Source organism: Gossypium raimondii, chromosome 2 (assembly GCF_025698545.1).
Source record: "Gossypium raimondii isolate GPD5lz chromosome 2, ASM2569854v1, whole genome shotgun sequence".
NCBI lineage: Eukaryota > Viridiplantae > Streptophyta > Magnoliopsida > Malvales > Malvaceae > Gossypium > Gossypium raimondii.
Window position 1 is genome coordinate 36,008,391 of NC_068566.1, and position 26,093 is coordinate 36,034,483.

The 26,093-nt window shown below is 34.3% G+C and overlaps 2 protein-coding genes across 2 annotated transcripts; one reads left to right on the plus strand and one right to left on the minus strand.

The window, feature by feature from the left end:
* Window positions 1-1,144: 1,144 nt before the first annotated feature.
* Window positions 1,145-3,124, minus strand: LOC105788548 (adenine/guanine permease AZG2). The gene has a single exon (XM_012615493.2). It carries the CDS (start codon window positions 2,970-2,972, stop codon window positions 1,365-1,367), a length of 1,608 nt encoding a protein of 535 aa, XP_012470947.1. The 5' UTR covers window positions 2,973-3,124; the 3' UTR covers window positions 1,145-1,364.
* An 18,369-nt stretch (window positions 3,125-21,493) lies between these two features.
* On the plus strand, window positions 21,494-25,159 carry LOC105788549 (26S proteasome non-ATPase regulatory subunit 6 homolog). Its single transcript, XM_012615494.2, has 8 exons — window positions 21,494-21,723; window positions 21,826-21,940; window positions 23,263-23,353; window positions 23,458-23,603; window positions 23,705-23,924; window positions 24,012-24,120; window positions 24,232-24,400; window positions 24,562-25,159. Exons 1-8 carry the CDS (start codon window positions 21,585-21,587, stop codon window positions 24,734-24,736), a joined length of 1,164 nt encoding a protein of 387 aa, XP_012470948.1. The 5' UTR covers window positions 21,494-21,584; the 3' UTR covers window positions 24,737-25,159.
* Window positions 25,160-26,093: the final 934 nt, after the last annotated feature.

Below are 26,093 nucleotides of genomic sequence, written 5' to 3' on the forward strand. Positions count from 1 at the left end.
TCTTTCTACTTTAGTCGAATCATCCCCCGGCTCCGGGAATGTCTCATAACCAACCCATATCGATCTGACCTCAGTAAATAATATCCAGAATCGCACCCAAACGATCATAGCATATGGTTTCCCAATCAACAGATTGAGCGGACCCGGTGAGTACGGACCTATCCATGGATAACCCCAATTGTAATTGCACGTCCTCCAAAGTGATGGTATACTCCCCATATAAAAGATGAAATGTGTGCGTCTCAGGTCTCCACCTCTCTACAAACGAGCTGATGAGTTTCGGGTCCAACTTGCATCCCCGACCTATATTGGCCACGTGCCAAAAACTCGCTTCCCTCAAGTAAATTTCAATCAACGGTGATGGAGAATCAGGTATATTACGAATAAAACATTGTAACACTCGATCTACTGACTATTATAAAAAAATTATAAAAAAATATTAATTAAATTACAAAAATAAAATAAAATATTAAAAAATTGAAATTAACCCTTACCATTTTCATTTGGTCGACAGAGATATGTTTATCATCGATACGAATTAATTACCGGACCATTGCTAACACGATCAAATTTCTTAGAAATTATAAAAAAAAATACTAATTTTGACAAAAATTAAATATTTAAAGAGCTTTGAGAGTTTTTTTGAGAAATTTAGAGAGAAATTTGCAAGAATTATAACTTGGAAGAAATTTTGTATGAAAAAAATAGGTGGGAGTTTTATAATTTTTTTTCCTGACCGTTGGGCCCAACGGTCAAATTTTTAATTGGCCGTTGGAGGTGACCGTTGGTGGAAAACACGGGGTAAAGCGCGTCCACGTCAGCGCGCTTTTGTTGACACAGGGTAAAGCACGCCCACATCAGCGCTCTTTTACTGACACGGGGTAAAGCGCGTCCTCGTCAACACGCTTTTCTACGTTTTCCCCTGAAAATAAGTCAACGTTAGAGCGTTTTATTGATTTTGGACCATTCCAATAAATAATTTTTTTAGTGACCCATTTCCATAAATAATTTAAGAAATTGGCGTTTTCTGGTACTATGCCCCTAATTTGTATATTAAACCTTATACTTTCAAGATTTTATGCTATCAGTACTTCCCAATAGATGTATCATTTTCTTGGTTCAATATCACTCTCTAATTTCATGTATTCAACACTTGGTTTTGTCCATTGCCCATATTTTTCTCATCTGAAACTGAATATCATAATTTTCCCATGGATAAAATATATTACATTAAATCACTGGCTAGTATTTTAAATACGGTGACAACAATTTTCCTGGAAAAAATGATAGGATCACTGAAAGTTTCCCCATCCATTTTTTACAAGAAAAGTTCTGCCCCATATATAATTGAAAAAAAAAACACTTCAAATGATTTCAACCATGGATTCTGCCCCAGCCGAGACTTGATTTTGTCCATTGCGCACTATTTTTCTCATCTGGTTCAACCATTTAATCAACCTCAACCCTAAATCATATAAACTAAGAGCAACATGAACCCCAACTCCACCAATAATCCCATTGGATATTGAGTAAGTTAATGGCATTAACACCATTGTCACAAACGCTGGCACTGCTTCTTTCACGTCTTCCCATTTTATGTCTTTCACCACTTTCATCATCATCACCCCAACCATTATCAGTGAAGGCCCAACCGCCCATGGTGGAACACTGGTCAACAACGGTGTGAAAAACAACGAAAAGAAGAAATACGCTGCGATGACTACTGCCGTTAATCCCGTCCGACCGCCTTCTTTCATCCCCGCTGATGACTCTACGTAGGTGGCGACAGGAGAGACTCCCAACGCCGATCCGACTATAGTGGAGCTTGAATCAACTATGTATGCTAAATATTCTCCTTCAAATCCCCCATTATCATTCACAAATCCACCAATTTCGGCCATTGTATATAGAACACCAGTTGTGGCAAGCAAATCAACGTATAACAACGTTGCCAAAGCCACCCAAACCGCCCTGGAATTGAAGTGGCTGAAACTGATGACCCCGGCGGTGGACTCGATCTTATGGAAATCAACAACTTTCTTGAAATAATTGTAATTAGAGTCGCCAAGTGGGGTTTCAGGGAAATATGTAAAAACAGTGCCTCTAATCCATGAAATTAACGTAGTAAACAGAATCCCATAGATCATACTTCCTTTAACTTCCTTCATTAACCCATAACAAGTTATTAAAAACCCCGCCATGGCTAACCAAAACGTGGGGCTCTTCATCTTGCCCCCAATGCAAGCGCCTGTAAGAGGGTCTGTGGTGGTGCAGGCGGTGATAGTGACCAAGGTCGAGGGATCAGGCCCGATCAGGCCTACACCCTGGTGGATCTGTAATCCCACGAATGCAATGAAAAGGCCGATTCCGGCCGCACAAGCGAGCCTGACTGAGTCAGGTATGAGCCTGGCTAGTTTCGATCGAAGCCCTAAACTAGAAATTACGAGGAAAGCACAAGCTTCGACTAAAACTACAGCTAATGCAGTTTGATATGACATGGATCCTGATCCATGGTACCCTACTAAGTTATAAGCCAAGTAAGCGTTAGGACCCATACCAGGAGCCAAACCCAGAGGTAAGTTGGCCAACATCCCCATTGCAAACGACCCGATCATGGCTGATAAAACAGTGGCCACCACAAGGTCACTCTTGGTTTTCGAGACACAGTTTTCATAACCTGCATTAGGCTTGAACATGCAATCTGGTGAAGCGGCAGTTTGGTTCGCCGGAACCGAGCAATCGGCCCGCGAGCAGGTGCCACCGGAATCCGCTAGGATGGTGGCGTTAACAGCAATGATATAAGCCATGGTCATAAAGGTAGCAGTTCCAGCTCGTAGTTCCGTTGTGAAACACGTTTTCCTTGCTTCAAGCCTGAAATACTTTCCGACGATGCTCTTAGAAACTGCATCATTGACAGCCATTTCCATCTTCCGCCATGAACTTGCCAGTCTTCCCATTAACCCAAACCCCATTGATGTCTGTATTTCTCCCTGTTGGTTTACTTGGATTTTGAAGAGTAGTTTAATGAGAAAATAATGGAAAGGAATCCCTGTTGGATTTTATAAGGCATTTGTCATTCATTACAGGAAACCAGAGTTGTCCATTCATGAGCGTTACATGAACCTTTTTTTGGGGGTAGTATTTTAATGAAAATGGTGGGGGTAGCTTTATATGGAATGTTGAGCAAGCTACTTCCTGTTTTTTGCATTATTCATCGCGCTATCGGATTTTCATTATTTAAAAACAATTAAAAATTTAGCCTTTCAAAGAAAAATTAAAATTTGATAACATGCATGTCATATTATTTTTTATGTTATAATGTTGTTAAATTTATATTTATAATATTTAAATCTTAACTAAGTATATTTTTCATTGAAAAAAACTAATTTTTTGTTTCATTGGTGGCCACGTGGAATTGCGGGCTGTTTGCTGGTCGTGATTTTTTCAGTATCTTTTTCTTCGTAGTTTTATTTTATTCTTAATTTCAGTCCGTATGTGATTTTGTTCGCGTTTTTGTAGTTTTGTGGTTTTTTGTTTTGTCGCGTCAATTTTTTTGAAATTAGATGTGGTTTTATTTAATTTTAATTTATGGTCATGCAATAATATATGTGTGAGATTTGTTAATATAAGGGTGTCATCAAATTTATTAGGAATTGTTTTCGAATGGCTCTATCATGATAGGTCATAGTATGGTGGTAGATTCGAAATGGTGATGAGGAGAATAGGTTATCTGAGACTTGGCCTGTTAAACAATAGTATAAAGATTGCTAAGATTGTTAGCCTGTTATCAAATCTGTTAAGTAGTTGGTTAGGAGCAGTTATTCTCATATGAGTATATAAACTTCATCAATATGTTCATTCAAGAAATAAGGAAATATTGATTAAAGAATTACACTATAGTTTATCTTTCTGTTCATACACATTTTTACATAGTATCTAACATGGTATCAGTCGCCTAGTCCTGGTACGTGCTTCCGCTTTCGCATTATGGCACCATCAGTCGATTCTACCTCTACTGATCATATGAGTCCATCATTTTCCAGCGCACACCTGGTTCAATCCTTCCCTCACCATGACACGGTGAAGCTAGAGGAAGGAAATTTTTTCTAATGGCAGCCACATATCCAATTGATAATAAAGGGATATGAGCAGCAAGAATTCTTGGAGGGCACGTTGCCTGCTCCACCTAAGTTCGTCGAGTCTCCAGAAGGTGCACTCACTCCAAATCCAGATGCGTCTGTGTTTAATCAACAGGATAAGTTGTTAGCCTCTTGGCTCCTTTCTACAATTAGTTCATCTATTTTATCATGCTTTACATCTGCTAAATTTGCATGTGAAATATGGAGCAATGCCAATCGTCTTTTCACTGCTTCAACTAGTGTGAAAGTTTCCCGTATTAAACATGATCTTCACTCTACAAAGAATGGTGATTTAACTGTAAAACAGTATACTGCGAAAATAGAAAATATTTGTGCATTACTTGCAGCTTCTGGATCAATGGTGTCAGAAGCCAAAAAGGTGGAAGCTATTTTGGCTAGACTCTCATTGAATTTTGACGCAGTGTTAAACTTGGCCTCGTTCTCAACGGAGCCTCTTTGCTTTCAGCGGTTAGTCGACGTTTTCATGGAGTTTGAAAGTCGACAGATGCGAGTGGCGTGTGAGGTTCCGATGTATGCCCATCTAGTTTAAACGTCTGTGGTTGCTGCGGTGGTTGACTCAGTTTCATGCGATGTGCATGGAGGGTGTGCTACAGTAGGTTCGCGAGGGCATAGATTTCGGTCATGAATGCAGTGTCAAATCTGTAACAGATTAGGTTATTTGAAGCAGCGTTGCTTCTATTGTTTCAATCGCACCTATGATGGCCAGAATGCTTCCACCATGGCGTAATTTTCTTCTTCTGCGCATAATAGACAGGGGCTTCAAGGTGATGGCTTCTCTGGTCGTTCTAGTTTGTTTGATGATTCTGGATCTGGTGGTAATTTTTGGGGAGGCTGGCCACACTTTCAAAATCAGGATTTTTATCCGCCACAAGCTAGGGATTTTTACCCTAATGAAACTGGTTATGGAATTGGGTTTGCTGGTGGATCAAATGGTGCTTGGTTTGGGTCTACTGGTGGCCCATCTGAATTTTATGGTAGGCATGATATGTAGAGTGATGTGGGGCATGTTTTGGGCCAGTGATGTGCACAACGTGTTGGGCCTTCTGTTGTGGCGTACAGGCCGAGTCATGCAGGCCAGTTTCTTGGGCAGAATAATAGGCAACATTTTGGGCCGAATACAGGCCAGTCTCTTGGGCCTGTTAGTGGGCAGAATAATGGGCAGCATTTTGGGCCGAATGCAGGTCAGTCTCTTGGGTTTGTTAGTGGGCAGAATAATGGGCCGAATAGTGGACAGGTCAATGCCAGTAAAAAAATTAGACTCAGTTCACTTGGGCCTAATGCTAATTATATTGATCTTAAAGGCTCTATGCAAAATAATGCTCTTGAAGTTTCGTGGTGGTCTAAACCACGAGCCCGTGTATTTGATTTTGATTTCTCACAGTGTGTTGGGCTACCCCGAATCCCTAATTTTCATACGTCTAATTTTTCGGATGCCACATAGTATGATTCCAACTTTGATAATACTAACTCATATGTTCCTGTACCGATAGGAACCTTATCATGGTATCCAAATTTAGGGGACACTCGTCATGTATGTCAGAATGCGTTTGATTTAAAAGCCTCCACTCCATATATAGGTACTTCTTCCCTTTTAATGGGAAATGGAGCTCCCACTAAAATTTCGTCTATTGGGAATACTGTTCTACCGACAAAGAAGAAGTTATTACATATTTTTAATGTTTTGTGCGTGCCAAGTATCTGGAAAAATCTTATGTCTTTTTCTCAATTTGCTATTGACAACAATATTTTTTTTTTTGAATTTCACCCTTCTTATTGTGTTGTAAAAGACATCCAAACACTGGAAATTTTACTGCGGGGCCAAATTCATGATGGTTTTTATCAATTTTCGGCTGGTTCGTCTGTCTTTTTTTATCCAATACGTTCTATTAATAACACTAGAGTTCAAGATTACCGTTTGGATAATGATGATGTATTTTCACTGTGGCATAAAAGACTTGGTCATCCTTCTTCTGCGATTGTTAAACTTGTACTTAACAAGTGTCAGATTGTTTCAAATAAGAATTATCTTGATAATGTTTGTGTTGTCTGTCAGAAAAGAAAATCACATAAATTGCCCTTTTCACACTCTACTACTGAATATATGGAATTGTTTGAATTGGTTGTCTCCGATTTGTGGGGACCAGCTTCTGTTGACTGTAGGGGTAATCTGTATTATGTTTCGTGTATTGATATGTGTAGTCAATTTACTTGGGTTTATCTGATTAAACGTAAATCTCAAGCAATTGAATGTTTTCTTTAGTTTCAGAATATGGTCAGCACTCAATTTGGGAAGACTATTAAGAAATTTCAAAGTGATTGGGGCGGTGAGTTTCCTGCTGTTGCTTCCGTTCTAACTAGCCATGGGATTTTTCATCGTCTTTCCTGCCCTCATACTTCAGAACAAAATGGTGTTGCTGAACGCAAACACAAACACATTGTGGGGACTGATCTTACACTTTTGGCCCAGGCTAACCTATCTATAAATTATTGGGGTTATGCATTCTACAGTACTGTGCATCTTATTAATCGATTGCCCACTTCAGTTTTGAAAGGTCAGTCTCCGTATCAGAATCTTTATGGTCGTGAGCCTACGTATGATCATTTAAGGGTGTTTGGTTATTGTTGCTTTCCGTATTTACGTATTTTTGTATCACACAAACTGGATTTTCACTCACAGCCATGTACGTTTCTGGGGTATAGCTCTTAATATAAAGGTTATCATTGTCTCACACCAGAGGGTAAGGTTGCTGTTTCTCGTCATGTTGTGTTTGATGAATATCGATTTCTGTTTCATTCATTTGCCCTGGCCACTGTTCAGTCCTCTTCCTGTTCTCCCACATATGTTATTATTGTTCGGACCTCTTCTATTCAGTCTACTGTAAAACCCAACAGCACCACTGTCCCATCACCAGTTGTACTTTTACCTCCTGATCCAAGTTGTAATTCTGACTGATCTGTTGAGTTACCAAATATGTGTCATCCTAGTGAGTCCATTTCAGTTGATTTACCGACTGAATGTGGGAATAATATAATGGAGCATTGTCTTTCCAGTTCGTCTGCAAAAGCTAGTCAGGTCAGTCAATCCAGTGTGTCTCTAATTATTCATTCTCTTCTTGCAATAAATACTCATGCTATGGTTACTCGGTCTAAGGCAGGAATTTTTAAGCCTAAAGTTTTATCAGTCGACGTTGTAGATTTTAAGCCTCGATCTGTTGAGGAAGCTCTTGCTCATACTGAATAGAAATTCGCAGTTCAAGCTGAATTTGATGCTTTAATGGCCAAATCTACCTGGGAGCTAGTTTCTCTACCTCCTGGTCGGAAAGTAATTGGGTGCAAATGACTTTTCAAAATCAAGAAGAATCCAATGGGTCGATTAGTCGTCAAAAAGCACGATTGGTAACAAAGGGGTGTTCTTAGGTTCTTGGGTGTGACTTCAAAGAAACATTTAGCCCAGTGGTCAAACCTGCTACTATCCGGATCATTTTATCTGTTGTTGTGTCTAATGGTTGGAAACTTCGTCAAGTCGATGTAAATAATACCTTTTTAAATAGAGACCTGACTGATGAAGTGTTCATGCAACAGCCTCCAGGATATGTTCAATATGGACCAAATGGTAAGCCATTGGTGTGTTTTCTAATGAAGGCTTTGTACGGATTACGGCAAGCTCCCCATGCCTGGTTTGAAACATTGAAACAATTTATTATCTCTACTAGTTTTGTTTTATCTAAAGCTGATGCCTCCTTGTTTGTTAAAGTTTCAACCACATCCACTGTTTGTATCTTGGTATATGTGGATGATATTGTTATTATTGGCAGTTCGACTGATGAAGTAAACTATTTTTTTAGCAACTACATGACAAGTTCTCTCTAAAGGATATGGGTGAGCTTCATTATTTTTTAGGGATTGAGGTCAGTAAGTCCTCCGCTGGTAGTCTTCATTTATGCCAGCGCAAATACATTTAAGACCTTCTTGACAAGATTTCTCTGGCTAATGCAAAGAGTGTTCATACGCCAATGGTTAATTCATCGACTTTGTCTAAAGATGACGATGATCGGCTTGTTGATCCTACTGAATACAGAAGTCTAACTGGTTCTCTTCAATATGTGGTTCTAACTCGACCAGATATTGACTATGCTGTAAATCGTATCTGTCAATTCATGCATGCCTTTACTATGGTTCATTTGATAGCCTTAAAATGTATTTTAAGATATTTACATGGTACTATCACTCATGGGCTGGTTTTTTGACGATCCGACAGACTATCTTTGGTTGGATATGCTGATGCTAACTGGGGTCTTGATTTTGATGATCGTCAGTCTACTATAAGATTTTGTGTCTACTTTAGTCATACACCTGTTTCGTGGTGTTCTAAGAAACAACAAGTTGTGTCTCGGTCCACTGCAGAGGCTGAGTATAGAAGTCCAGCTGCAGCTTCTAGTGATATTGCGTGGTTAGTCTCTCTGTTAACAGAGTTACAAATCAGTTCTGCTGATCCTCCTATAGTTTGGTGTGATAATTCAAGTGCGGTCGCTATTACAGCTAATTTAGTCTTACACTCCAAATTCAAACATGTTGAACTTGACTTGTTCTTTGTCCGTGAAAAGGTGGCTAATAGGTCTCTCGTTGTCGGTGAAGTGCCAGCCTGTGATCAAATTGTCGATATTCTTACTAAACCATTATTTGTCTCTTTGTTTACTCGCTTTCGAAGCTTACTTCGGGTCCTACCCATTGAGAAGCTAGGTGAATGTTAAACAATAGTATAAAGATTGTTAAAATTGTTAGTCTGTTATCAAATCTGTTAAGTAGTTGGTTAGGAGCAGTTATTCTCATATGAATATATAAACTTCATCAATATGTTCATTCAAGAAATAAAGAAATATTGATTAAAGAATCACACTATAGTTTATCTTTCTGTTCATACACATTTTTACATAGTAGCTAACATGGCCTTTTGTGCATCATTGATGCGATGGGTCTCTTGGGGCTTTTGATAGTTTTTTCTTTATTGATTGGTGTTCATCGTCAGTTTGATTTAATAATAGCAAGGTTAGGATGTAAATTTCAGCAATTTGATCAAGTTGATGCATCTATGATTTGTTTCTGAATTATTCCGGTGTTATAGTTACTGTTAGTTTGTTCTTCTCTTTTTAAGGTTATTATGTAGACATGATATTTGTGCATTAGTTTTTAGTGATTTATTTATCATTTAATTATATGCCATGTCTTTGAATTATTACTGCTCAGATTCCTATTAATAATAAAGTTAGTATTTGGTATATTGATGATGTACTTTTTATTTTATTTCACAAGCAATTTTAACCAATTGCCATGTGTCTTTTTTTTAATATTTTACTATACTTTTATATGACACTTTTCACTTATTAATCCTACTTGTAGAGTCTAAAAACTTCACTAATAAATTGTCCTAAATATTTTACATTAATAATATTATTTAAAAAACATTAATTAAGTTAGTATTATAAATTAAATTCAGTTAAGAAAATATAAAAATTAAAATAATAAAACATAAAAGTAATTTAATGTCTTAATTTTTATGGAGTGGTAGTTAAAGCCTTATAAAGTAGACTTAAGTAATTTCTCTAATTGAATTTGTGCCAACTTAACTTGTAATACCAAATTCAGCAAATAATTTTATTATAATATATAATAATGAATAATAAAAAGTATTTAATGCACCCAAAAAATATAAAAAGTATTTAAGCAATGATTTTATTTTATTTGAAAATAATAAATATGTAAAAATATTAATTACATATTATATCTTTATGTACCCAAGTTCAAATGATTAAAAAGTGATTTATTTTTATTTTTATTTTTAGAATAAATTAAATTACTTATATAACCCTTTTAATATATGATATAAAAAATTAGTTATTTTATAATTTTATGACTAAATTAATATCTGATTGACTTATTGCAACTCTATTTTGACTTAAATAAGAGTATAGATACAATAAAATAATATGAAAATAGTGAAGCAATGGTTTTGTTTTTAAATTGCTGATAAAAGTAATAAAATGGAAAAAATTGTTAATTAGATTTTGGTTGTGTGGAGGAAAGATTGAGATTTTAGAATTTTATGAACCTAAGCTCAAACCTCTAGGAAATGAATTTTTTATTTATAAATAAATTAAGTTACCTATATAATTTTTAAGACATGGTTTTTGTTTTAAAAGTTTGATTATTTGATAATATCTTAGTGCCTCATGGTATAGATTATAAGAGAAAATATTGAGATGTGAAATGAAATTGTGTTATTTGTTAGGTTATATGTGTAATAATATTCAGAGTGGTAATGATTAAAGATAAAATTGAGGTAGTAATAATACCAATAATAATTCTTTATTGTAACTTTGATATTCTTCATCCTTATACCAAAAAGATTCGTTGAAAAATAAGAGAATTGATTGGCTAGGAACCTACAAAATATATGCCAATTTTATATTAATCCCACTTCAATTATAAGAGACTCCTTTCCTTTTACATTTGATAATGCTTATTGGTGCAAGATCCCATATTTTTAAATATTAATAGTTGGATTAAAATCCTCAATTATTGTATGTATAATGTTATTATAAGGTGTGATATAAAATTAAGTGATCAATTATGTTATCGATATCATAGGTATTCAAGTGTCATGGAAATAATGTGTAGATACCATAAGTAGTATTTATAATCTGATGAGAGGCCATATTATAAATGCCCAAAACTGATTTAATAATCAGTTATTTAAAAGAGGCAGTGGTCCCAATATCTCTCGTATTTCTTTTACATCCTCATCAGAGAGTTATACAAAGAGAAAAACTATTTTTTTAGAAGATCAAAACTTTTTGGGCAATTTTCAATAATGGATTCAGGTAGGCTTCCACACATAATTTTGTTCTTAATGTTTTGACATGACAGATCATGATTTATAGTTTTAAATTTACATAAGAGTTTTACGATTCTAAGTTCTAACATTAATATCAACCTCAATTCATTTAATTTATTCATTTTCTAAATTTGTTTATTATTCATACACTATCTCAATATGCATTTAGTTTACTCAAACTGATTTGGATATAATATATTATATAATATTTCAGTATATCTACAGTGTGTTTCATATAAATACTAAATAATACATTGATTGAAATATTTACAAATTCATAATCGATTTTATGTATAAAGAAATATTTTAGTAAATTTTCAATTGAATTAATGTTGAATTAATACAAGTATAATGAGAATAACGAAGAGGAAAAAATGGAATAAAATAAGAAATAAAACCTTAAACATTCCATTATCATTTCTAGTATGATAAGTTAAAAGAAAAGAAGGATATAGAGATCATGAAAAGTTTAAATGCTGCATGCGTGAGGAGTGTATGTATAATATTGTGTTTAGAAGTGCAGTGGGTTCTTCTTTTAAGAGACTCAAAGGATAGCTAAAACCCTAAAAAGTAATAACAACATTATCAAATACTGGAAAGAAAACAAAACTGAAAATGGGAAAAGAAGAGTTGGAATAATTTTAGATATTGGGGTTACTGAAACTTAAGAAAAGGGTTGTGAAAAGAAGGGAATGGCAGTGCCACCCACTGTCCACCTCCAACAAATGGGCTCTTCTTTTGAGGCTTACTTACAACTTTGTTCATGCTTCCCCTCCCTCATTTCTTCCAAAACTCATGAGGAGATTATTCGTTATTTCATTTCTTATCAATGGAGTAAATTTCGTAATAATAAATATGTTATACCAATAAGTGCAGGTACATTTCATTCTTTAGGAGAGAAAATAGATTAAAATTTTGGTCACAACAATTATTAAAAGGATAACTAACGAACATGAAAAATTATATACAAGTAGTTTTAAATTTTCTTTCGGAAAAGATACAGTTACTTTATACTAGCAATGCTTTTATTTTAACAATTTTATAATTATCATAAGTGAATAATGTTTATATTTAAAATAAAATTTATACTAATTATTATGTCTAGTTTATGGTCCATAAATATGTGATTATTTGATAAATATAATCAAGTAGTAAGAAGATTCATGCCTCCTAAGTAAGATTACGGGTTTGAGTTACTTTGAATGAAGAAAATACGAGTTGTGTAAGCTTTGCTACTTATTTAATGGTCTGACCTAGTTTGATTTTAAATTTAATTGAGATATAATGTAATTATCGAATATTGAATTTTTTTTATGTGGAATAAGGAAGTTTTTGCCACCAGAAAGAGCAACCCTAAAAACATCGCGTGCATAAAGTTTGTAACATTATATATTAGGTGAAAGTATCTAAGAAGTCCTTTTGTTATAGATGTTGGATCAAATTAGCTCCTCTATTATCGTACTATTAAAAATAACAAATAAAGTCAAAATAGAATAAAATTAACATAAAAAATGACATGAATATTGTTTTTATCATTTACAGTTCAGCTCCAAACAAAATATTTTATCTGCAAAATAATAAAAAAACGTTCAAAATATAGTTTTATTAAACAATAAATGACATTTTTAAACGATAAATATTGACTCTTTTAAAATTTAACTTTTTAGATTATTTTAATAATACAATAACTAAATTATTTCATTTAATAATAAATGTACTAATTTAATTAAATCCTTATAATAAAGGCTAGCACCAAATACATTCACCCATGATATTAGGATTGTTATATTTGAGATTGATCACAGTGATGTTTATTTTGACATAAAGTTTTGTGATTTTATCTTGCAAAAAAGCATTTCACATGTATGTATTTAAATCTCTATAGAACTAAATAGAAAATTCTACAAAGCTTTGCTTTTCATTGTTTATTGTTTTAGAGTTAAAAGTGATTTTGTAATCATAAACAATACTAAATAAATATTTTTTTTGAAAAGTGCTTTTGAATTCACATGTAGAAGTATTTTTAAAATTTTGCATTTAAGAAAAATATTTTTGGAGTCAAATGACATGTTTAACCCTTATTTATAATCCGATGTATTTTATATAATATTTATGTTGGATATTGTTATACTATTACCCCTTAGACACACTTTTCAGGAGCTCACTCCTAGTGTCACGGGCCGCAGTTCAAAGCCTGTGACCATTGTGCCAAATGCATCCAATGGAGGTCTATTGTTTAAATGGGAATCATTTAGCCCACGAGAACTAGCCCGATTCTGAGAGCTGTTGGAGAAGCCTGTCAGATTGAAGCTTGATTGGCCCGATAATGAAGATATGGCAACTTAGGCTAATTTGGTAACTAATCTCAGAAGATTGAGGGAATCATATCTTGTAAAGATTAGATTAGATTTGATATGACATATTTTGTAAATCCCTAAAATAAAGGGATATGATTAATCTCGTCCGTCGATATAAATGTATCTTGACTGTCAGTTTTGGGGGAGCTCAACTATAAATAGAGAGCCTCCCCCTCATTTATACTCACTCCATTCATTGTTTCATTATTCTTTGTGAATAAGAGAATTGAGAGCATTTACTCAAACACTTTGCGTTCGCTGTTTCTGTTGTTCTTCTTTTGGCATAAATCGCTTCTGCTCTTCAATTTGGTACCTTGTGTCTCACTTCCCAAAGGGATAGCGTGCAAGAGTTGCTAGATTCCCAAAAGAAGAAGCTGACGGAGAGAAACAATGCTCTCGAGGCCATGATGATGGCTTTGAAGGAGGAAACAATGGCCACGACGAGGGCTTTGAGCACAATGATAGAGGAGCTCGAGGAAGAGCTGGCCTTGTGCCGAACAGCAGTGGGGAAATGAGTGACAAATGCAGCACTCAGTAACGAGGATGTCCCGAAGCCAAAAGACTTTGTGGGGACAATGTCTGCATACAATGTGGATAATTTCTTGTGGAGGATGAAAAACTACTTCTGTGCCAAAGGCATCGTGATGATGCGGTTAAGGTAAACACTGCTTCAATGTTTCTTACTGATATTACACTTTTATGGTGGCGAGGCAGAACCACAGATAAAAGGCAATGTGAGATTGGGACATGGCAAGAGTTCCAACGCGAATTGAAGGGACAGTTTTACCTAGAATTTGTCGAGGAAGAAGCTCGGACAAAGTTGCAAGGGATAACGCAACGGGGCATAGTGGGGGAGTATGTTCGAGAGTTCAAGGAACTCATGCTCCAAGTTTCAGATGTGACCGAGAAAGAATCATTGCTTGCTTTTCAGAATGGATTGAAGCCGTGGGTCAAATAGGAGGTGGAACAAAGAGGTGTCCAAAAGCTGTCGGAAGCCATGACGGTAGTTGAGCCCGTGGTCAAGCTTGGTCTAAGGAAAGACAAGCTTGGGTCTTCCAAGTTCGAGGAAATGAGCGTATGTGAAATGGATCACAATGAAGATATTGTTGATGGCAATGGCAATGGTGACGATGGTGGTAATGGGAAACCATGAGTTGAGAAGAAGAAACCCAAGAGGAAAAGGGACAAGCTGAAATGCTTTCTCTGCGACGGTTCACACATGTTGAAGAAATCTCTAAAAAAATTCGAGCTTAAGGAAAAGCTAGTGGGTAAGGCCTTGATACTTGGTTCGAGTGCAAGGGGTGTCAAAGCCAATGAGGCCAAAAGTAAGAAGAAGCCAATGGAGTACTTTTTTTGTCATGGTCCATATAGGTTGCAGAAGTGTCCGAGAAAGTCTGTCATCAGTGGGAATGATGGATCATACAAGGAGCCCAAGAAGCTTGGTTCGAGCAAGAGAAAAGCCGAAGCCAAGAGGGCAAAGAGGAGCAAAAAGAAGCGAGTAAAGTGCTTCTTGTGCTATGGTCCGCATGAGTTGCGAAACTGTCCAAAGCAAGCCAGAGTCAAAGGAAAGGCAACGTCTGAGCTTGGTGAGTCATTGGAGGGGCTTCCACCCAAGGAAGAGGTGATTTTGCCATCGAACTTAAAGGGAAATGTTACGATGAAAACAGTGAAGCTGAGACTAATGAGGCTCGAATTGAGTGAAGCGTCAGAGTTGGTCGATTCATCGACAAGGCTTCCACCTATGGGAGAGGTGGGTAGTGCATCAGACTTCAAAGAAAAGAAGTGATGCATGTGGGACAGTTGACCAGAGTGAATGCAAAGGTACATTCCGAACACTTTGATAGTGTGTTGCATTCTAACTTGTTGACTTGGCAAGAACGTAGAGCCCCTTTCGAAGTTCTTGAGCAAACAGTCCAAGAGACTGTGGGCAAAGCGAAGCCAAGTGTTGTGAATCAAGAGGATTCTATTCGAGTCAAGTTAAAATGTGGGCAAAAGAGTGACATATCTTCTTGTCGTCGAGATGTACAAACGAGTAGGACGATTCGAGTTAAGAAGCAACGTAAGCCGAAGCAAAAGTCCCGAAGGAAAGGAAAAGTTAAGGCGTCGAGACGAGACCGAGGCGAATCAATTCAGCGCCATTCAGAAGTCGCAACGAGGATGCTGCGGGAATAGGTGGGGGAGAATGTCACAGGCCATAGTTCAAAGCCCGTAACCATCATGCCAAATGCATCCAATGGAGCTCTATTGTTTAGATGGGGATCATTTAGCCCACGAAAATTGGCCCGATTCAAATAGCTGTTGGAGAAACCTGTCAGATTGAAGCCTGGTTGGCCCAATAATGAAGATATGGAAACTTAGGCTAATTTGGTAACTAATCTTAGAAGATTAAGAGAATCATATCTTGTAAAGATTAGATTTGATTTGATATGGCATATCTTTTAAATCTCTAAAATAAAGGGATATGGTTAATCTCGTCCGTCGATGTAAATGTATCTTGACTATCGGTTTTGGGGGAGCTCAACTATAAATAGAGAGCCTTCCCCTCATTTGTACCCACTCCATTCATTGTTTCATTATTCTTTGTGAATAAGAGAATTGAGAGCATTTACTCAAACACTTTGAGTGAGCTCTTTTTGTTGTTGTTCTTTTGGCATAAATCGCTTCCGCTCTTCAATTTGGTGCCTTGGAGGAGTTCTTAAGGAATCCTCACTTAAGTAAAGGCTGACTTAGGCGAGTTTGGACGAACGGATCGCCTAAGGCCCCATGACACTAGGAGCTACTCTTCTGAAAGGTTCTTGAGGATAAGTCCTTGCAACCACTCATCAACCACAACATCATGTGGGTCTTGCATGTTTTAACCGTCACCTCTGGCACCAATAAACCACATCTCATTTGAAGTGATTGACAACACATTCAATCGCCACCCTACCTAAGTTTAGGGTGATAGACCCCTTGACCAACTTGCTTCAAACCCACCAATAAAAAAATAACCCATGATACCTCTAGATCAGGGCTAATGATACATAGCCTCACAACTCGTCCATGAAAGGGAACCCCGACTCTCTCTCTCTCTCCATATACATATCCTACTACATCTAACATCTAACGACCCTTATTCTCCGACCACCACACGTAGCAGCTCTTCGCCTTACCCACAAGTAAGGCGAACTATCCAATACCACTATCATCTCTAATCTAAGTATTAGCGAGTATATAATTTTTTTTCCTATTAAAATTTCAAATATATAACAGTATATATAAATTTGTATTTGTTATATTTCAATATTAAAAATATAATTTATACATTCAAATTAAATTTTACAAATAATTAATATTAATTACTTAAAATATTTAAAATTTATATTTAATATATCAAATATTAATAATGAGTTATAATAAATTATTTTTATAAGATATCATAATATTAACAAATTTGAACATTATTTAAATGTATATTTTACTTCATAACATCATATTTAAAATGAACATTTTATTTCTCAAAACACATTTAAAAAAACACTAAACATTCAAATTTTAACCAAATTTTACTTTTCTAAAACAAGGAGAAACTATCAAAAAAATAATAAAAAGCTTCCCATGAGCTCAAAGGAACAAGAACCGTTAGGTTAAAAGATTGAAAATCTGATTTGTTTAAAATAAAATAGCTTGGCAACATAAATGGGGAATTTTTTTTAGTGAGTTTATTAATAAACTTCCTTTATAGACCTTTCTTTTTCACAACACTGGATTATTTTTTCCTCTTCACTAAAACTGGAGTTCTAGGGTTAGTTAGGTTTGAATTTTAGATTAAATTTAGGGATAAATATTATAATTATATATGAATTTTGATCCAATGTGTAATGTCATACTTAAATTTTGATTTGATTTTATGCAACTTTTTATATAAAATTTTGATTTGATCCAATTTTCACAAGTTATTGACAACATTATCGAATTAGCACCATTTTACGTTGATATATTGCATACACAAACAATTATATTAATCTAATATAAAATAAATGTATGTATTCATTTTTTTAAAATATGTATAGTTGAATCAAAATCGAAATTTCATGTATACATATAAACCGTAATTCAAATTTCATGTATATAATTATACAAAATCAAAGTTCATATATCAAATTATACATTGGACTAAAGTTTGTATGTAAATATGATATTTATCCCTTGAATTTATTAATAAACTTTATCAAAATCTATTTTAATCAATAATGATCACATGGTTTTCTTTTTGGAAAATTTCAAATTCAAAAGAATATTATATTTTGCACCCAAAATCTTTGAGAAAATCTTTTAGAAAGAAATGAAATTTATACTTTTGAAAAATATTTAATTCACTGAAGACTTAGAAAATCCTTTGAGAACAAAATAGAATTTATATTTCAATCCATGGCACCTTGAAAACTTTTAAAAAATATTTAGAAATACAATTAAATTTTTATAAATTTTTTTGACTAATCTGCAGCATCAAGAGACTTTAGAAAATTATTTTTAAAAAAAATGAAAATCGTGTACTCTGAAATCAATCATTAAAATCGTGATATTTATAGGAAAGTATAAATCGAATAAAATTTAGGAATCCTTTCTTGAGTGGTATATTGAGTTATTGACCAAAAGCAATTGAAAGTAGATAAATTAACATGAAATAAAGTGAAGTGTGTTACGATGATTTTAACGCATCAACGAAATTGAAGAGCAGAAAAAGTCTAAGGACTGGAAAGCAATTGCCTCAAGGGCCTGAATGGATTAGCCCAGAAATAAATTGAGCAAAGGTTTGGCCCGAAAGATGGGCAAGCCATCCATTGTTTTTACATTGTTGACCAAAATTAACCCTTAAATTCTTTAGGGTTAATACAGTTGTTTGCCCTCAACTTATTCAAACGTACCTTTAACTCCACTTGTCCCTTGTTGGGTGACTACAATCTTGTCTCATATTTCTTTTGCATTGTCACACAATAAGACTCTATTATACTCATTTGGACCAATAGCACAAAATAGAGTATGCATAGCTTTTGCATTTAATTGCACCTTCTTGATATCATTATCATCCCATTCACTCTATTTCTTTGGGACAATAACATCTTCGACCCTCTTTATTGGAAGGTATGACCCATTTGTAATTATCTTCCAAACTTCATAGTCGTTAGTTTGGATGAATAGCTTCATTCTTATTCTCCAATATGAGTAGTTGGTGTCATTGAATAAAGGAGACCTCATAGTGAAATGCCCTTCTCCCAATATGGTGGAATTTTGTTTTAATGCCATGATGCAAATTTCTTGACTTATGGCTTCCGTCTTGGATATCTTGAGGATCTTCTCTCTTGGTGGTAAAATCGTCTCTAGAATTCTAGCTTTGATACCAATTATTGAGATCGAAATACACCATGAGAGGGGTGAATTGGTGTATTAAAATGTTTTTGGGAAATGACAAAAATAAAACGGCTTAAGTATTTATAGTGGTTCGGTCACAATTGCCTACTTCCACTACCTTAGCTTTCCCCAATTAAGGATTTCCCAAATCCACTAGATTTGAACCTTGCATACATTTCATGCTTGTTTGAGTAATAGCAATGAGATTCCTCAATATCATGCTAAGAATAGCTAGGATTTCCAGAAGAAGATGTCATTCGTTTGATGAGAAATAAAAAGGAATATCAAAAATTCGAGTGGCTGAAGCCGAAGCAGCTACTTTCGAAGTAACCGAAAGAAAATCATTGACTAGAGTGGGAGAGTCAGAGTCGAAAAGAGGATTCCTCACTTCTTTCTCTCATTCAAAACCGTGCATGAGACTTTCATCTTGCACGGCTCCTAAGTGATAAAAGTAAAGAACTTATCTTTTTAGTTTAACCTTACAAAATCATATTTTTTCAAAAGTAAGATAGAACCACTTTCCCTTAAGATTAGAAAACCTTAAGTAACACCTCACAAATGAGAGAAAATAATGATGAATGAGATGATACCTCTAAAAGGTAGATAATCAACAATTAAGTACTCTCACACAAAGTTATAACACTTGAAAGAATGATAAAAGACTTAACCCATAAGTGTGTACAAGAAATATTTAGTAAAAGATTGAAAATTTGAGTTTTTGGAATATAGGCACTTGTTTCTATATATTAATAAGGACTCTTGACCTTGTATTTAAGTCTTCTAACAACCTTGTGGATGTTTATAGCCGTTAGAAACAAAATAGAGTCGTTGCAGCCATAAAAAACTAGCATTAAATGTAGTCTGAAACTTTGTTGTATCGATAGGAGTGGACTTGTATCGGTAGAACTCCTAGTTCTACTGGTAGAATTCTGTAGCCTTTTCAAGGTCTTTCCATCTTGAGTTCTACCGATATTTGTCCACCTAAGTATCAGTAGAAGTTCTTCAAACTTTAAAAACTCGTTAAAAATTAAGTTAAATTAAGGCTTTTTAAAAGGTTATTTTATCAAACACTTTGAAAATAATTTTAAGGATTTATAAACAATTTTTACAAATTTAAGTAGAGAATTTTTAATATACTTTTGTTATATCAAAATACTTGAAAAACTAGAGCTAAAAAAATATGTTCAATAACAAACATGTTCAATAAGGAAATAACAATTATCAAGACGATTATTAAATAAAAAATAAAAAGTTTATAAAAGTTCTAAAAGTTATAAAGATTACTGTTTTTACATGTTTAGGTTTATTTTGGTCATAAATTCTCAATATAAAAATATTTTAAAAATTAGAAATAAATAATAAAATGGTAAAAAAGATTATAAATAATTATTAAAAATCTAAAATTTTAGAAAAGGAAAATGACTAATTAAAAGTAGCACATAAAAAGTATTAAAATCATAGCCCTAAATCTAACATGTTATGAGTTTCAGATACAAACTCCTAGAAGCTAATTTTCTGAAAATATGGTGCCCTCATAAATTTATAAATTGTATGTGGTGTATTTATATTTTGATGCAATTTTAAAATTTTAATTTTATACTTAAAAGTTATTAACAATTTACTTTTAATAATGTACGTGAACTAAGTTTATAACAATTTACTTTTAAATATGATTGTATAAATGTATTAATGTCCATTTTTACAAAAAATAATAAATTCAAATCTTTAAATAATAAAATATTAAGATTAAATTTTAAATTTTAAATTTTATTCGATATATTTTATATTTTTAATAGTTATTTATGTTTGATTATTTTAAATATTTTTATAACATTTAAAATTTATATTCAAAATGAATCGAAATAAATGATTGCTGAAATTTATTTTAGACATGTAAAAACAGTCAATTTTATAATTTTTTAGTATGTTATAATTTTTAATATTTTTATAATCATTTACTATTTTTAATAATTAATTTTACAATATTCATATTTTTAAGATTTTTTATCTTTAAATATATGCTAGTATGTAAGGGCAACAATTTGCCCACATAACATGTCATGTGGGAGCTTCGTCAGCTACATTAATGCTGTTAACAAAAGGGGTAATTGAGTTTTTTTTTCCATAAATGCTCAATTGGTTATACCTTTTACACTCCTTTGTCTTTTGCCTAATTTTGTTACTATGAGCTTTAGAAAAAAAAAAAAAAGAAGGTAAAGTAGAGGTGACCCGAATATAGTTTTTTTACTGGTTATCTCGTATTAAAAATTTACAAAATAGTGATTCAATTATTTAATTATTTTTTTATCACTAAAAAATAAAAATAAAAATAAAAATAAATAAAAATAAATAATTGAATTAAAAAAAAACATAGTTAAGTATCTAGTAATAAAAAAAATTGGTTGGGCTAGGAAGTAGGAAGTAAGAAATAGATGTGATCATGGGCCAGGCGGCCTGGCCCGGCCCAATGGCCCATCTAAAATATGGCAGGATTCGGATAAAAATATAGGTTCGAAATATGAGTTTAGGCAAAATTTTTTTTTATTTTTAAAATTTTATTTTTATTTTTAAAATAAATTTTTAGTATTTATTAAAAAAATAGGCCGGGCCGGACCTAAGCCTAGGATGTGGGCCTAAACTTTTTAGCCGGGCCCGACCTATGATCACCTCTAATATACTATCCCAAACCAGATTTATTTTCCTATTTCTCAGTTCCCGAGCTATCTCAAAAGAGAAGCAGGGCTCCTTTCGCTCCAACTCAGTGTTCACTACATCGACTCAGCCATGGACACACAAGATGGAACTCAGCAGTCACAGCAACTCATCCTTGCTCACAACGTCTTCCTCCTCAAGCATCCAGACGTCTCTGACATCGAGAAGGTCCGCCTCAGCGATGAGGTCCTCAACTCGGTCCAATCCAATGGTAACTTCCCAGATTCAAATCTTCTCCTTGCGAGTTAATTATTTCGGTTCTAATTTTACACGATATGCGTTGCTTTTTTTTTCGTTGTTGTGGTGGTTTTAGATATGACTTCATATTATGAAACCCTCGTTACTGATAAAGTGTTGGAGCTGGACCAGAGCCTTTTGGAATCGATGCGTGCCAAGAATGAGGAGGAGATTAAGAAGCTTGACGAGAAGTGAGTATTTCTTTTTGCCCCCTTTAATTTTCGTTTCCTGTGTGGTTGCTAGTTAATAAAAAGTTACTTTACCGTAGATTTAGGTTTTCTGGCCTTAATTGTTGATGGGAAGTATATATTTAAGGTTTTTGGTTCACATTGTTGGTTAGGGTTTGTTTAATTCTCAATTGATGAGAATATAATGTGGAACTTTTAGCCTAACGTGTATTGACTGTATCATTTGCTTGGTGATTGGGAACTTGTAGTGGATTGAGTTTTTGGAGAAACAGACAGATTATGAACCACTAAGGGGTTTCAAGAATTGAAACTTTAATCGAGTGTTTTGAGTGTTTGAATTTTAAATTCCTTTCTGTCGCTTTGGTATCTTTATGCCTTGCAACTTTTCTTGGTCATTTTTTATTAGCAGCTGTTATTATGAGATTTGCTTTATTATGGTTACCTGTTTGGAGTTGTAACATTTACAAGAGGTATGCCCATGAACTGCTGTTAATCAAATACAGCTGAGCTAGATAGATAATGAGTTGAATGTTCTTCTTTTACCGCCAAGACCAAAGTTGGTATAATTCATTGTAGTAGCTGAATTATCTCAACTCTCGGGGTCTGTAATAAAAACGAAGTGGGATGAAGTAATCATTGCTAATGTTCCTATTTTTGGTGAATTAAATACACACACTAAAAGCCCCAAGGCAGTACCAACCCAAGTACAATGCGGATTTTATAAAACAATAGATCAACAAATTCTATAGCATTATTTACTTTTAACACTATATACAAAAAATATTTAGATGGATTTGAATCTGTAGCATTTTGTTTTTCTATCTATACAAGAATGTACACTTCCAAGATAATAACTCCTTGTCAGTTGCCTGACAGTCAATCTCTTTCTCCACAGCATTCACAAAATAGTTAGAGGGGAATTGATAGCATTTTTCTATCTATATAAGAATGTACGCCCAGTCAAGATCATAACTCATTCAATTGCTTGAGAGTTTGCATGGTAATATTATTAGGATTTAGAACTAAATGATGTTATCAATTAAAGAGGTAATAATTTTTTGTCAATGATGAATGCTTTAATATAAGAATGATGTTATCAATTAAAGAGGTAATAATTTTTTGTCAACGATGAATGCTTTAATATAAGAATGATGGAATGACATTAATTTTCTTCTAAAACTCTCGCATCTAAACTATGTCGCAATATCTTTCAACCACCAGTCTGCCTCTTTAACAAAGGAAAGAAACAATCTTAACATATGAGAGTAATTACTCTTTTCTTATTGAATTATGTTTTAACTCATGTCTGCCTTTTGGCATTGTAGGATTGCTGATGCTGAAGAAAACTTAGGTGAAAGTGAAGTTCGAGAAGCACATTTAGCAAAATCCTTATATTACATTCGGATAGGTGAAAAGGTATTTATAATTGTAGTTTATTACTCTTGAAGCTGATGTCAGCTCATCTATTCATGTTTGAGTGCTGTATTTCTTATCTTGACTTGTGTGCCCTCTCAATCTAGGAGAAAGCATTGGAGCAACTGAAGGTGACAGAAAGCAAGACAGTTGCTGTTGGCCAAAAGATGGACTTGGTTTTCTATACTTTGCAAATTGGCTTGTTCTATATGGATTTTGATCTTATTTCCAAGAGCATTGATAAAGCAAAAAAGTACATAACAACAATATGTATCAACAGTTTCTGTTACTTCTGGCTTTTGCATAACTTCTGATGTATGCCTTTTACTTACTCTGCTACTATTTTGATGCCAGCTTGTTTGAAGGAGGGGGTGACTGGGAGAGGAAGAACCGTTTAAAGGTGTATGAAGGCTTGTATTGCATGTCCACTCGAAATTTTAAGAAAGCTGCCAATCTATTTTTGGATTCTATTTCAACCTTCACAACTTATGAACTTTTCCCTTATGACACATTCATATTTTACACCGTGCTTACTAGCATCATATCATTGGATAGAGTTTCCCTGAAACAAAAGGTATTTTGGAGTTTGCCTCAGCATTCTGATCCTATGACCTGTATTATCTTTTACCTGGGCCAGTCTCTTAATCTCTAAATCTTGTAGGTGGCTGATGCTCCTGAAATCCTGACTGTGATTGGAAAAATTCCACATCTTTCGGAATTTTTAAACTCTCTATATGATTGCCAGTACAAATCATTCTTCTTAGCCTTCGGTATGTATTGGTCTAAATTCTACTGCCATTAACATTTTATTATCTCATGTTTGATAAAAGCTATTTTTTTTCACTGTTCTATTCATTCAATTTGTTTGAATTATATATTAGCTGGCCTGACGGAGCAGATAAAACTGGACCGATATTTGCATCCTCATTTCCGGTTTTACATGAGGGAAGTCAGAACTGTTGTTTACTCTCAATTTCTGGAATCCTACAAAAGTGTTACGATTGAAGCCATGGCAAAGGCTTTTGGAGTGACAGTGGAGTTCATTGATATGTGAGTAATTAAAGCCAGTGATCTCTCTTTAGGTTAGGGATTAGGGTTCATTGACAAATACCCTTTTCCCTACTTTTAGCATTGCTGTTAAAACTGGTTGAGTTTGGCTGTATTTTTTTTCCTACCCTGACGTAATTGTGTTTTATCTTCCATGATCCCAGGGAGCTATCCCGTTTCATTGCAGCGGGGAAGCTTCATTGCAAGATTGACAAGGTTGCTGGTGTTCTCGAAACTAACCGCCCTGATGCGAAGAATGCTCTTTACCAAGCCACCATTAAACAAGGTGACTTCTTACTAAACCGGATCCAGAAGTTGTCACGCGTCATTGACCTATGAAGTATTTAGTCACATTAAACAGTTCCAAAGAACTATGAAAATAGGCTGTTTCAGAACTGTTTTTACTAGGCTGAGAGGCTTCTTAGCAAGTTGTTTACAAGTTCCCGTTTTATAGGAGTTCACCATTTTTACTCTATGCTATTCAGATTCTAGTTCGAGCGTTTGACACAAACATATCTTTTAAAGTTTCTTTCCGTACCCATATTCTGCAGTAGAAAAGCTACAAAATAGGATTTACAGCATCATTATGTTGAGAAAATACTGGTTTTCCTATAATCTGTGAAATATTTTAAAAGGGGTTGGCCTCATGGTAGTCAGTACTATATTGGTACTGATCGTACTAGCTGATACATATCATTCCCATTCTAAACCAATATGTAAATTTAAGTTTTATTTCAGTCAAAATGTCCGTGTGTTTTTGCTGCTCCGGTGTGGTTCGGTTTGTGTTTTGGCCAATACCAGTTTGAACTGGTGTACCGGCCATATGGTTGGTATGGTATGAGATGTTGATGTTTTAAATTAACTTTCATTATCTCAAAATTTAAAAAAAAAAAAATTTGCATGTCAATATAATAATATTTTATTGAGAATAAAAATTAGATGATATATAATCCTGGAACACATCGGTATGATATGTAGCAGTACCAAGACAATAATAGTAGGTTCACCTGATAATTTTTATTAGCGTTGTTACTTGCCTTTAGTTTAACTTTGGCCAATTGATTGTTGTGATTTTATAATAAAATAGCGTTGCTCGATATACTAATGGTTTAATTAGTATTGAGATTGGCTGAACAAGGAACCTGACATTTAATGGTTTATTTGTGTTAACATTTACACCTTTTTTTTTTGCATTACCGTACATTAATTCAGGACCATGATCTATGTAAAAGATTAATGTCGAGTGGTTTCCAATGCATTAAACAAGTTAGAGAATCAGCAGGCCGTATATAAATATATTTTTTCTGATCCACTAAGAATGTTGGGAGGTGAAAAACCGAGTTAAATGCCCAACATCTGTTTTTATGTGGTATGATTTTGTTTATACAAATCTAAATCATCTATAATCCCCCCAAATCTCTAATCTAGAGGATGTTACAAACATAGCAATGTGGATTGAATTAACACTCGTTTAAGTTACATGATATGATAAAACATATACAAGTTGAATATGGTCAATATATTAATGTTATACCTCGCCGAAGAAATTGCAGCGTCAGGGCCGCCAACCTCTTTTCCCTTTTAAGTTTTCCAATCTCAGATTGAACCAACAAATCTCTACCTCTGAGATTAAAAAGTTTGTAGTTTGTATGTGCCAGGGCACCTTTATTATTTCCACTGTGAATATGTATTTTGG

What these genes read in the sequence shown, in the direction of transcription:
- LOC105788548 (XM_012615493.2), bottom strand. Translation starts at nt 2,972, where the DNA reads ATGGGGTTTGGGTTAATGGGAAGACTGGCAAGTTCATGGCGGAAGATG.
- LOC105788549 (XM_012615494.2), top strand. Translation starts at nt 21,585, where the DNA reads ATGGACACACAAGATGGAACTCAGCAGTCACAGCAACTCATCCTTGCT. An exon ending in ATTAAGAAGCTTGACGAGAA is followed by an intron (nt 21,941 to 23,262) that starts GTGAGTATTTCT and finishes TTGGCATTGTAG; the next exon opens with GATTGCTGATGCTGAAGAAA. An exon ending in AGCATTGATAAAGCAAAAAA is followed by an intron (nt 23,604 to 23,704) that starts GTACATAACAAC and finishes TTTTGATGCCAG; the next exon opens with CTTGTTTGAAGGAGGGGGTG.